A 14,111-nucleotide genomic window follows, 5' to 3' on the forward strand; every position below is an offset into this window, starting at 1 on the left:
TAAAACTATGAAAACAGAAAAATGAACCTCAATTCATGTATAACTCCTGTTTGTAGAATTTCATGAAGATCATGAAAAGTAACATATTAAAGTATAAAAACATAAGGCTACAAAATGGTATGGTAGCCATTTTTGTGAACTGATACACATGTACAAAACAAACTTACTGCAGAAAACTAGATAACAAAACACCTCCTCCCCCAGCCAGATACAAATCTCTCCTAACCTACTTCTTAGAGATAACCACTGTTAGAGGAAGAGGCTGAGTGGGGCGGGGGCAGGGGGGAAAGATCATCAGTGTACGGAAAATGGACAGTGCCCACATCTGTCGATACTTTCTGTCATAGGACTGTGGTGATTTTTGTCTCTTTTACCTAAGGTACATTGTTCTTCTGTTCTCTTTTTTAGTACCTGCATAGTCATCAGGTAGTTCATTTTCTGGCCTTGCTAAATCAGTTTTTCCTATTACTCATTCCTTATCACAGCTTTACATTTATTTGTGTAATTAATCTAACTCTCTTTACTCGACTGCAAGCTTTTGGAGGGGAAAGTCCATGTTTGGTTTTGATTGCCATGTATTCCTGGCATGTAACATAGGGCTAGATACTTACAGACGCTGTATAAATCTTTGTTGAATTGATGAACACATTAGAAATACAGGCAAAGGATATAAATAAACAATTCAAAGAGAAGAAATATAAATTGCCAGTTAAAAATATCCAAATGTATTTGGCCTCAAGTGTCATTAGGAAATACAAAGTAAAGCAGTGACAAGATGTTTTATCTTCATCATGTTGGGGATTTTTTTTCTTATTTTTTTTCTGAGTCAGGGTTTCTCTCTGTTAGGTTAGAGTACAGTGGCATCATTGTAGCTCACTGCAACCTTAAACTCCTGGGCTTACTTTTTCTATTTTTTGTAGAGACACAGGGTCTTACTATGGTGCTCAGGATGGTCCTGAACACATGACCTGAAGCATTCCTCCCACTTCGGCCTCCCAAAGTGCTGGAATTACAAGCATAAGCCACTGTGCCCTGGGTCTGTCAGCTTGGAATAAAGTGCTTAAGGTTGATGTCAAGTGTCTATTTAAGAGCATGTCCATTAAGAGAATGGTATAAATGAAAGTGTGACCCAGCCATACTGTGGAATATTTTTCAGCTATTACAAAGGTTGAGTTGTAATTAATGGAGTTGAGTTGCAGTCCATTAAGAGTAATCTTATTAATATTTGTTTTACAGAGATAACCTGAAAACTATGCATATGTTTATATATACATACAAATTCATAGTAGAGGTACTAGAAAGATTTTCACCATACTGATAATCGTTATCTCTGGGGAAGGAATATGATAAGAGAGGTATAAAGAAGTTTTTCTTTTTTCCCTTCTGTGGATTTATAATTATACATATATTTTTTTACTGCTTTATGATGAGAATATTTTTATGTAGTCTGTTAAAAAAAAAAAAAAAAGATAGGGACATAAGGAAAAATGCCCATTCTGTATGTGTGGAAAAGTAAAAGTTCTACAGTGATGGAGCCTAAAGTGTGATATGGGAAGGAAGAATAAAAAGAAGGCAATGCTACATCACTGAGGGCCATACATGTTCTTTCCTAGCATGGTAGAGCCACTCGGAGATTTTTTTAAGTTGGGAATTGACATGGATAATGATAACAGACTGTGAAAGGGATTAATAACCTTTTTATAGCTGGATCTCATTAGCAGATATGATGAAGCCTATGGATACTTTCTTAGAATTTTATTTTGGATGTATAAAATACAAAGTATACAGAATCCAATTATATAGGTATTCGCTTATCAAAATATTAGAAAAACACATTTGTGGTATAATTATATATTTGCTTTGGCTCGGCGCCTGTGGCTCAAGCGGCTAGGGCACCAGCCACATACACCTAAGGTGGCGGGTTCGAATCCCCAGCCCAGGCCCGCCAAACAACAATGATGACTGCAACCAAAAAATGGCCAGGCGTTGTGGCGGGTGCCTGTAGTCCCAGCTACTTGGGAAGCTGAGGCAGGAGACTCTCTTGAGCCCAGGAGTTGGTGGTTGCTGTGCGCGTGATGCCATGGCACTCTACCCAGGAGGATAGCTTGAGGCTCCGTCTCAAAAAAAAAAAATAAAAAAATTATATATTTGCTTCTTCAGTAATACATTAAATAACAAGACCTAATGGTGGGTTTAATAGCTAATTTCAAAACAACAAGAAGCATGAGCAATATTATATCTATATTAGTTAAATTTTTTACAAATCTTCTGAAAACTCTTGCTTATGAGATGAGACTAGAAGTATGGATATCAGTCAGGAAGCCAGTCCATGTGGAGATAATGAAAAATCTCTACAGAGGTAGTATGAAATGATCCTGTGAAAGACTTTCTAATTATTATTAAAAGTTAACATTTTTTTGTATTAGTTAAGTAATATATGGACATTAAAGAAAACTTAGGAAATATGAATTTACAAAAGAAAAATAAGCTCTATGGTAGTTCAAAAAATTTTGAAGTAATTCATATGCTAGTCTTAGTTTTTACTGCTATTCTTACATAGGAACTTTCCTCATTGGTTAAGCATTTAGTTTTATTTCTGTGGTATTACCTTTGCTTAACTATCTTCCCTTTGATTTTTACAGATTTTTAATTGGTCAGGGAGCACATGTTGGAGCTGTCAACAGTGAAGGAGACACACCTTTAGATATTGCAGAGGAGGAAGCAATGGAAGAGCTACTTCAAAATGAAGTTAATCGGCAAGGTAATGTAAAAAGCAACTTAAATGGAAACAATGTTTAAAACTGGTTTAGAAAGAATATGATAGTTGCCTTTTCCAGTAAAAGTATTACTGAATGAAAAAAAATGTGATTCTCAGCTCTTTTTAATATTTTTAAAGTTGAAAAAAACATGATCCAGTATAAAATTATATGGAAATAAGAGTTTCAGGCAAGATAAGCCATTTAGATCTGAGTGGTGGTAGTAGGGTGTGCAAAAAAGGAGACAACATGGAAGATTCTCAGATTTTTAGTGTGAGCAGCTGGATGGGTAAAAGTTTCTATTTGAGATGTTAAGATTGTGAGAAGAGTGGGTTTTATAGGGAAGGATCCGGAGTTCATTTTCAGTCATGTTAAGTTCCTTGCCTATTAGATATCCAAGCTGTTGCATATGTATGTTTGGAGAGTGTTACAAGGGAGAAGTAAATTTGGGAAATGTCAGTTTATAGTTGGGGAGGTGATTGCTAATGGGTACAGAGTTTTTTTAGGTGTGGATGAATATTCTAAAATATTGATGAGGGTTACACAACTCTGCAAATTTACTAAAAAACATTGAATAATAAACTTTAAATGGTATGTGAATTATATTTTAATAAAGCCATATATATAGTAGAACATTCACAGCTGAACACATGCCTATAATGACCACCTCCTTAAGTTGACCTACTTGTTCTTCCCTTGCTTGGAATGTCCTCCCAATAAATCGTATGGCTATCATTCACTTTATTTCTTGCTATCATATCATCTTAATCAAAGAAACTATTTTTCTATCAACCTATATAAGATAACTCCTTTTCATTGCTCCTGTCCCTTTGCTCTGGTTTATTTTTCTTCACACGTGTATTGTCTAATGCCATATAATAATTTCACATCTTTACCCATAGAACCTAATAAAGTATGTAAAGCATGCAATACATAGAAGATGGAAGGATGGATGGATAAATGGATGAAAAATCCCTGACCAAATAGTTGGATACATGGTTATGGGTTATAGGAAAAAATCTTAAGTTGAGATAAACAGAGTGTCCATAAAGTACAAACTTTATGGATACTGTGTGTGTGTTCTTGTTTTTGACTTATTCATCATTTATTTACTGATTCTTTATGTCACATACTCTGTCAGTAGCCAAAAGTTTAAAAAAGGCCTCCTTGTCTTCTGGAGTAATAGAGATTATAAATGCATTGTGGTGTGTGCTGCCAGCAGTTGAAGCTGTAAGACAACATGAGATCATTCAGGAATTCAGGATTATCTTTTTTATTTTATTTTTTTACAAGATGTTGGGTTCTTTAAAGGTAGGAATTAGAATGCCATGTTAATTGTATTTTTCCCACTTTTACCTCAACCTAACAGTATTTAATAAATAATTTTAAGTGAATAAATATCTATATAACTTATTAAAATTAAAAAATAATACTAATGGTATGAAGAAGGTACTGCATGGAGAAAGAAAAGGAATTTGATAGAGAAATAATTTTTTTAAGGTGTGATAAATTTTAGATGAAGGTAAGGCCTCCAAGTTGAAGAGTTCAGTTAACACTTGAATGAACCCTTCAGTAAAATGCTCAATAAACATTTGTATGTACAAGGCTAGAATTCATGGAACTGGTCAAAATAGTAGAAAGAAAAGTTGAGACTTATTTGCATGTAATTGTTAATAAAAACATTTCTTTAGCCCAAAGGATGCTATAGCCTGGGAAATACTCACATTTTATAAAAAACAAAAGGAACACGAGTAACAGCTTCCTTGCAACTGGGTATGGTGAGACTGGGGAGAGAAGACTCCAGGCATCTCTGGCTGGTGGGATCTGCCCAGAAACAAGTCCAGAGACTTCTGGACCCCATGAGGAGGACAAAATGGAGAACTGGCAAGTGGTTGTGTGTGTTCCTTAGGTCTGATTCCACCAGCAGCTTCCTATACCAAAAAGACTCATGGAAACCCTAGGTCAGAGGCATGGTAACTTAGAAGAGCAAGGGGAGATAAAAGGAAATTTAGGGCAAGGAAATAGATAAAAGAAAACACTTATGAAGAAGAATTAGCATAAAAATCCTGGCAACATGAAAAACCAGTCCAGAGCAACCTCTACCCCGCAAGGGACTGTGAGGTACCTACTGCAGAGGAGTCCACCTATAAAGAAATGCTAGAAATGACAGAAGGGGAATTTAGAATACAGATGATGAAAACAGTGGAGGAAATGATGGAAACAATGAAGGAAATTGCTGATAAAGTGAAAATAGCCAAAAGGAGATTCAAAAACAGAAGAGATGAATGATATGAAGAATATAGAAAGGCTATATATAGCAGAGCTGAAGGATCTGATGCAGATAATTAGGGAACTTAAAGATGCAATAGAAAATATCAACAACAGATTAGACCATGCAGAAGGAAGACTGTCAAAGGTAGAAATCAAAGCTCTTGAGATAACTCAGATAGTTAAAGAGGCAGAAAAGAAGAGAGAGAAAGCAGAATGTTCGCTGACAGAATTATAGGACTTTATGAAGCATTCAAACAAGAGTTATAGGTATCCCAGAAGGGGAAGAAGAATGCCCCAAGGGAATGGAAGCCATACTGGAGAATATTATAAATGAAAATTTCCCAAATATCACCAAAGATTCTGACACACTCCAGAATATCGGCCCCTAGGTCGCCTCAAGTCTTAACAGAGCTTTTCCAAGACACCTTGCAATGAACTTGTCCAAGTCAAGACAAAGGATTCTGCAAGCTGCCAGGAGTAAGCACCAGTTGACCTACAGGGGCAAATCCATCAGGATGACTGCAGACTTCTCTAATAAAACATCTCAAGCAAGAAGACAATGGTCATCTACTTTCAATCTACTTAAATAGAAGAATTTCCAGCCCAGAATTCTGTGTCCTGCTAAGCTAAGCTTTAAAATTGACAGAGAAAACAAATCATTTACTGATAAGCAAACATTAAGGAAATTTGCCACAAGACCAGCTTTACAGGAAATACTTCAACCTGTTCTACACGCTGACCATCACAATGGATCAACAGCAAAGTAAGAACTCAGAAATTAAAGGACAGAACCTAACTTCCACAATGATGCAAAAGATAAAACTAAGCAATGGACTCTCACAAAATAAGATGAATAGAAGACTGACATACCTATCAGTTATCTCAATAAATGTTAATGGCTTGAATTCCCCACTAAAGAGGCAGAGATTGGCTGACTGGACTACAAAACACAAGCCATCCATTTGCTGTCTGCAGGAAACACACCAAGCTTTAAAAGACAAATTAAAACTCAGAGTTAAGGCTTGGAAGACAGTTTTTCAGGCAAACAGAATTCAGAAGAAAAGGGGTTGCAGTCTTATTTTCAGATACATGTGGATATAAAGCAACTAAAGTCAAAAAAGACAAGGATGATCACTTTATATTGGTCAAGGGAAAAATACAGGAAGACAACGTTTCAATTCTAAATATTTATGCACCCTTAAGTTGGGTGCTTAAATATGCTGCCAGATTCTTGAAACAGACCTTACTCAGTGTGATCAATATGATTTCCTATAATACCATAATAACAGGGGACTTTAACACTCCTCTTACAGAGCTGGACAGATCCTCTAAACAGAAATTAAACAAAGATATAAGGGACTTAAATGAGGCCCTAGAACAACTGTGCTTGATAGACACATATAGAACACTCCATCCCAAAGATAAAGAATATACATTCTTCTCATTGCCCTATGGAACATTCTCCAAAATTGATCATGTCCTAGGACAAAAAACAAACCTCAGTAGAATCAAAAGAATTGAAATTTTACCTTGTATCTTATCAGACCGTAAGGCACTAAAGGTGGAACTCAACTCCACCAAAATCACTCAACGCTACACAAAGGCATGAAAATTAAACAATCTTCTGTTGAATGACAGTTGGGTGCAGGAAGAAATAAAAGAGGAAATCATTGACTTCCTTGAACATAACAATAATGAAGACACAAGCTACCAAAACCTGTGGGATACTGCAAAAGCAATTCTGAGAGGAAAATGTATTGCTCTGGATGCTTACATTCGAAAAACAGAAAGAGCACATCAACAAACTCACGAGCCATCTTATGGAATTGGAAAAAGAAGAACAATCTAAGCCTAAACTCAGCAGAGGAAAAGAAATATTGAAAATTAAATCAGAGATCAATGATACTGAAAACAAAAGAATCATTCAGAAAATTAATGAAACAAGGAGTTGGTTTTTTGAAAAAATAAATAAAATAGATAAACCTTTGGCCAGACTAACTAAAAATAAAAAAGTAAAATCTCTAGTAACCTCAATCAGAAATGATAAAGGGGAAATAACAACTGATGCCACAGAGATACAAGAGATCATCTCTGAATACTACCAGAAAATCTATGCCCAGAAATTTGACAGTGTGAAGGAAATGGATCAATATTTGGAATCAGACCCTCTCCCTAGACTTAGCCAGAAGAAATAGAGTTCCTGAACGGACCAATTTCAAACACTGAGATCAAAGAAAAAATAAAAAATCTTCCAACAAAAAAATGCCCTGGGTCAGATGGCTTCACACCAGAATTCTGTCAAACTTTCATGGAAGAGCTTATTCCTGTACTGCAGAAATTATTCCCAAAAACTGAGGAGGAAGGAATCGTCCCCAACACGTTCTACGAAGTAAACATCACCCTGATAGCAAAACCAGGAAAAGACCCAACTAAAAAGGAGAATTTCAGACCAATTTCACTAATGAATATAGATGCAAAAATTCTCATCAAAATCCTAGCCAGTAGATTATAGCTTATTGTTAAAAAAGTCATACATCATGATGAAGTAGGGATGCAAGGCTGGTTTAACATAAGCAAGTCCATAAATGTTATTCACCATATCAACAGAAGCAAAAACAAAGGCCATATGATCCTCTCAATAGATGCAGAAAAAGCATTCTATAAAATCCAGCATCCTTTTCTAATTAGCATACTGAAGAGTATAGGCATAGGTGGCACATTTCTAAAACGGATCGAAGCTATTTATGACAAACCTATAGCTAATATTTTACAACTGGAACCAGACAAAGTTGTCCTCTGTCACCATTACCATTCAACATAGTGCTGGAAGTTCTAGCCAATACAGTTAGGCAAGACAAGAAAATAAATGGGGATCCAAATGGGAGCAGAGGAGGTCAAACTCTCCCTCTCTGCTGACAATATGATCTTATACTTAGAGAACCCCGAAGACTCAACTACAAGACTCCTAGAAGTCATCTAAAAAGACAGTAATGTCTCAGGATATAAAATCAATGTCCACAAGTCTGTAGCCTTTGTATATGCCAATAACAGCCAAGATGGGAGGCTAATTAAGGACACAACTCCCTTCACCATAGCTCCCTTCACCAAAGAATATGAAATACCTAGGAACATACCTAACAAAAGATGTGAAGGACCTCTATAAAGAAAATTATGAAATCCTTATAAAGGAAATAGCAGAGGATATTAACAAATGGAAGAACATGCCATGCTCATAGCTGGGAAGAATCAACATTGTTAAAATGTCTATACTTCCCAAAGCATCTACCTATTCAGTGCCATCCCTGTTAAAATACCAACCTCATACTTTCAAGATTTGGAAAAAATGATTCTGCATTTTGTATGGAACCAAAAAAACCCACGTATAGCTAAGGCAATTTTTAGTAATAAAAACAAAGCAGGGGGCATCACCATACTGGATTTAAGGCTATACCACAAAGCCATAGTAGTCAAGACAGCATGGTACTGACACAAAAATAGAGACATAGACATTTGGGATTGAATAGGAAATGAAACTAACCACCTAATCTTCAATAAAGCAAACAAGAACATACACTGGGGGAAAGGCTCCCTGTTCAATAAATGGTGCTGGGAGAACTGGATATCCACATGTAAAAGACTGACCCACACCTTTCTCCACTCACAAAAATTGATTCCAGATGGATAAAGGACTTAAATTTAAGGCATGAAACAATAAAAATCCTCAAAGAAAGCATAGGAAAAGCACTAGAAGATATCGACCTGGGGAAAGACTTCATAAAGAAGACTGCTGTGGCAATTCCAACAACAAAAATAAACAAATGGGACTCAATTAAACTGAAAAACTTCTGTACAGCAAAGGAGACAACAACCAAAGCAAATAGACAACCTACACAATGGGAAAGGATATTTGCAAATTTTGAATCAGACAAAAGCTTGATAACTAGGATCTATAGAGAACTCAAATTAATACACATGAAAAAAGCCAACAATCCCATATATCAATGGGGAAGGGAGATGAATAGAACCTTCTCTAAAAAAGACAAATGGCTAGCAAACACGAAAAAATGCTCATCATCCCTTATTATTAGAGAACTGCAAATCAGAACCACCCTGAGATACCGTGTAACCCCAGTGAGAATGGCCCACATCACAAAATCTCAAAACTGCAGATGTTGGCATGGATGTGGAGAAAAGGAAACACTTTTACACTGCTGGTAAGACTGCAAACTAATATAATCTTTTTGGAAGGAAGTATGGAGAACCCTCAAAGGACTCAAGCTAGACCTCCCATTTGATCCTGCAATCCCATTACTGGGCATCTACCCAGAAGGAAAAAAGTCCTTTTATCATAAGGACACTTGCACTAGACTGTTTATTGCAGCTCAATTTATAATTGCCAAATGTGGAAACAGCCTAAATGCCCACCAACTCAGGAATGGATTAATAAGCTGTGGTATATGTACACCATGGAATACTATTCGGCCATTAAAAAAATGGAGACTTTACAACCTTTGTATTATCCTGGATGGAAGTGGAATGCATTATTCTTAGTAAAGCATCACAAGAATGGAGAAGCATGAATCCTGTGTACTCAATTTTGATATGAGAACAATTAATGACATGGTGGGGGAAGGAGATAGCAGAGGGAGAGAGGGGTGAGGGAAAGGAAGAGCAGAGAGAGGGAAGGAGGAAGGCGGTTGGGGTCTTGGTGTGTGATACACCCTCTGGGGTAAAGACATCATTGTAAGAGGGACTTTACCTAACAAATGCAATCATTGTAACCTAGTTTCTTGTACCTTCAGTGAATCCCCAACAATTAAAAAAAAAAAAAGGAACAATTAGAAAGTAAAAAATAAATAAATAATATTGTAGGGCAAAACACACATAATGAGTCGAGAAAGTTAATAAAATGTCTTTAATATTCATTTACTTAACCACTTGTCTTGAGCAGCTCATTTTTTAAAAATACGGTTTAACTTTTAATTTTTATTTAAACTTAAAATGGTTTGGATAAATTTACTTCCCAGTATAGAAAAAACACTTTTTATTAAACCCAAATGAAAGCAATTACTTTTATTTTGTCAGGTGTTGATATAGAAGCAGCTCGAAAGGAAGAAGAACGGATAATGCTGAGAGATGCGAGGCAGTGGCTGAACAGTGGCCACATCAGTGACGTCCGGCATGCCAAGTCCGGAGGGACGGCTCTTCACGTTGCAGCTGCTAAAGGCTACACAGAAGTTCTAAAGTAAGTATTGGTCTTTATAGGTGTTTTTCTGCTTTGATTTATTTTCTTGACTTCATTGTTTTCTTTCTCAAAGTACTTGCAGACATTATTTTCAAATAATTTATAAAAGAGCTCTTGAATGTCTGTTTTCAGGATGAAAGAGAAAACTACCCCGAATATGACTGATTTGTTCTAAAGTTCTTTCACTCTCAAATTTTGATTATTCTACTCTTCTTTTTCTCAGTTGCAATTTTCTAGTAAATTGAATTTAAGTGTAAACCATTATACATTATCTTTTAAACTAATACTTCACTACAGAGTCATTTGATCCTGCTGAATATTTATTTACATTTACAAACTACAGGGTAGTTTTCTTTTTACTACATGAATACTGGAACTCAGAGTGCTGTTAGCATATTAAATATCAAGCCGTAAGCAACTTTGAGTCTATAGGGCTGTATGTTGATCAGCAAATTTCCTTAGAACAATGCTTCTTTATGTCATGACATTTTTACTAATGCAGTGCAAAAATGTTGGCAACTGTTTAAAAGAAATTATTCAGTGGATAACTTTGATTATCTGTATGTGGAAAGCATTAAGACTGGCTCTCAGCAAAATCTGCTGCATCCTTCATATTGCTGCTTATCCACTTGGGCTTCTAATGTCAGTCTGTCTTCCCTGTTCCCTCTTACCAGTAAAAACACCAAAGAATAAGTGGGTTACCTATTCCTAAGTTTCCTCCTCTCTCTTTCAGTCTCTTTTAAACTTCTAAGAACAGTATAGTAGTCTTGCCTTTTAATTAGTTTTCTTGACCCCCATCTGTTGCTCCCTAATCTAAACTTCAGAACTTTCCAAACAGATCATGCAGTGAACTTAGTGAGTTGCCAACAGTATCCTTTTTTAAAGAATAGAAAATATCAGAGAGTATTGCAAATAATAAAGGTAAGACTTGCTTCTTAAAACTCTTGTTATTAGCATGTATATATGGTTAGTAAATTCCATCATAAAATAGGTTTCTAGACTGCTTCCGAGTGTTCTTTGTAATTATATTATTCGAGCCCGTAAGCTTCTTCCTTAAGATTCTCAGTGGAGAGCAGAGTAAATTTAAACTCCTGAATTGAATGCATAGATTCATCATCTGGCTCCTGTCTGCTCTTTTCAGCAAAGGTACCACTGTTGGTGTTCAGGTGCTCATTATGCCATCAGTATGTATCTACTCGATGTTGTGTCATGATGTCATAATGCTTACTCTTGTTTCTGTCTAGACGCTTTTATTCATTATCTCGTCAACTTAAAGGCAAATTCTGTTTGATCCTTTGACTCAGCTGACAACTCTTAAGCATGTGGAAAAAATGTTCAACTTAATTTCATAATTAAGGACAAATAAAAACTATAGGCTCGGCGCCTATAGCTCAGCCGGCTAAGGCACCAGCCACGTACACCTAAGGTGGCGGGTTCGAATCCCCAGCCCGGACCCGCCAAAACAACAGTGATGGCTGCAACCAAAAAAAAAATAGCCGGGCGTTGTGGTGGGCGCCTGTGGTCCCAGCTACTTGGGAGGCGGAGGCAGGAGACTCGCTTGAGCCCAGGAGTTGGAGGTTGCTGTGAGCTGTAATGCCATGGCACTCTACCCAGGGGGACAGCTTGAGGCTCCTGTCTAAAAAAAAAAAAAAACTATAACAAGTTAATGTCTTTTTATCATATTAGCAAAGATTAAGATTTTTAGCACACGTTATATTGACAAGTTATGGGGAAAAGGCACTCTTACTAGTAGAGGTATAAATAGAATTTGAGGAAATTCTATCAAAGTAGTGGTTATTCTTTAGCTCAGTAGTTGTACCTGTAGAATTGTTACAGGAAGTAAGGTATGTGCTAACAGCATTGTTTGTAGTGGGAGTAGGAGAATGATACATAAGTTATGGTATATCCTTTCACTGGAATACTGTCCCACAATTAAAACAAGAATGAGAAACTCTTTTCATATTATTGTGGAAAAAGAATTAATATATATTATGAAATATAAAAATCAAGAATAGATGTATATATCGCTTGTATTTATTTTTTAAAAAATTAAAAATTATATTTGCATATACATGCATGAACTCTTTTTGTAACAATCCAATCAAAATTAATAGTATGGTTATTTGGGGGAAGGGGAAACTAATTGTCTGAAGGTCAGCAGTGGGAGAGTAACTTCCCTGTAAACCACGTATATCCTTTTATTCTTTTTTTATTTTTGAAACTTGTGAGTATATTACTTCTGAAAATAGTTAAACACATATATGAAATGAAAACAAATAGAAGTGGTATGTTTCAAATATAACCCTCTCTCCTCCAAACACTCAATTCTTTTCAATCTGATTTTGGTACTTTTTCAGTTTTATAATCCCATTGCATTTGCATCACAGAATCAACCCCCAACAGTTGATTTTTGTTTTACTTTGGTCTTCTGTTAACAGCTCCTTGAATATGGGTAACCTTTTTTTTTTTAAGTGTCCTGCAGGGCCTTGCATATACAAAGAATCATGTGTGTTGAAAAACATGTCTCTACCATCCTAACTCTCTCTTCCCTCCACACAGACTCCCTAGTATTTTATGTTGCTCAGTATTCATTCTCTCTCAATTAATTAAGTTTCTATTGATATATATGTTAGCAGAGATAGTTCTTTAACTTAAATCTTGGGACATATATCTGTTAGTCTTTTCTTTAGATTGTGGCTCTTAAATGTTCATCTGCAGACAGTGTTAGGCAGTGATATGAGAATCATATGAAGGGCTTATTAAATATATAGATTGGCCGAGCCCACTGCCAGTATGCTGAAGTTAATTCAGTAGTACTGGAGTGGAGCTGGGGGATTTAATAAAAACAAAAAAAAAACCAAATAAATTCTCAAGATGGTTCTGCTGTGGAACCAGGATTGGATAGCTTGGATAGAGCTACTTTAGATAGTGTTAGGAAATAGAGGATTAGTGCTTTTAAATAAATAAATGAAGAGATAGCTGTCACTGCCACCTCCTGCGGGTAAAAAAATAAGCCCTTCTCCAGCTCAATATCCTGGAAAGTAAGGTAAAGGTCAACTAGATTTCATGGATTGTATGTAGTGTTTGTTCACCTGTGTGTGGACGACGGCTGACGCTGTGTGCAATTTAAAGATTGTTGTCAATATGCAGTTAAAAGGGCATACTAACATGTATACAACTCTTTGCCTTGTATTAAAATATAGTCCTGTTTTCTAGCTTATTGATGAGTGGAGTATCTGCTTCCTACTGCAACAGAAAAATAATCTTTACTCTGACTCCTTTGAAAATGTGTTTTATTTATTTATTTTTTGAGACAGAGTCTCACTACATCGCCCTTGGGTTTAAGCAACCTCAAACTCTTGGGCTTAAGCGATTCTCTTGCCTCACCTCTCAAGTACTTGGGATTACAGGCGCCTGCCACAGCACCTGGCTATTTTTGTTGTTGTTGCAGTTGTCATTGTTGTTTAGCTGGCCCAGGTTGGATTCGAACCCATCAGCCTGGGTATATGTGGCTGGCACCCTACCCACTGAGCTATGGACGCCTCCCTTTGTTTCCTTCTTAATATATTGCCATTTTCCTTTGAAATTTTCCTATGCTACATCATTAAGGTTCATGAAAGCTTTGACAAACCAGTTCCTCAACTACAAGGCAGTAGAAACGTGACAAAATAAGCTTGTTTGATCCCAGTGTATTTTTAGAAGACATTTAATCTGAGATGACATATGTGGATACCCGAAGATAGTCCTGGCAATAACTCAGTTTTACATACAAATTGATCCTTTAATTATTGATCTTACATTGAAAAATGATGGGTTTTCTGTGAAATTTTTACTCATAA

At 36.2% G+C, this 14,111-nt stretch overlaps 1 protein-coding gene across 3 annotated transcripts in view; it reads left to right on the forward strand.

Annotated features, from left to right (window-relative positions):
* PPP1R12A (protein phosphatase 1 regulatory subunit 12A) overlaps positions 1-14,111 on the forward strand; it is a 146,665-nt gene that overhangs the window by 65,403 nt on the left and 67,151 nt on the right. For all 3 annotated transcript variants that reach the window (XM_003783388.3, XM_012801208.2, XM_012801207.2), the window contains exons 3-4: positions 2,643-2,761; positions 10,113-10,272. In XM_003783388.3, coding sequence (XP_003783436.1) covers positions 2,643-2,761; positions 10,113-10,272 — 279 coding nt within the window. The remainder of the gene's footprint in view (positions 1-2,642; positions 2,762-10,112; positions 10,273-14,111) is intronic.

This window comes from Otolemur garnettii, unplaced genomic scaffold (genome assembly GCF_000181295.1).
Source record: "Otolemur garnettii isolate 467f Iridium unplaced genomic scaffold, OtoGar3 scaffold00007, whole genome shotgun sequence".
NCBI classification, from domain to species: domain Eukaryota; kingdom Metazoa; phylum Chordata; class Mammalia; order Primates; family Galagidae; genus Otolemur; species Otolemur garnettii.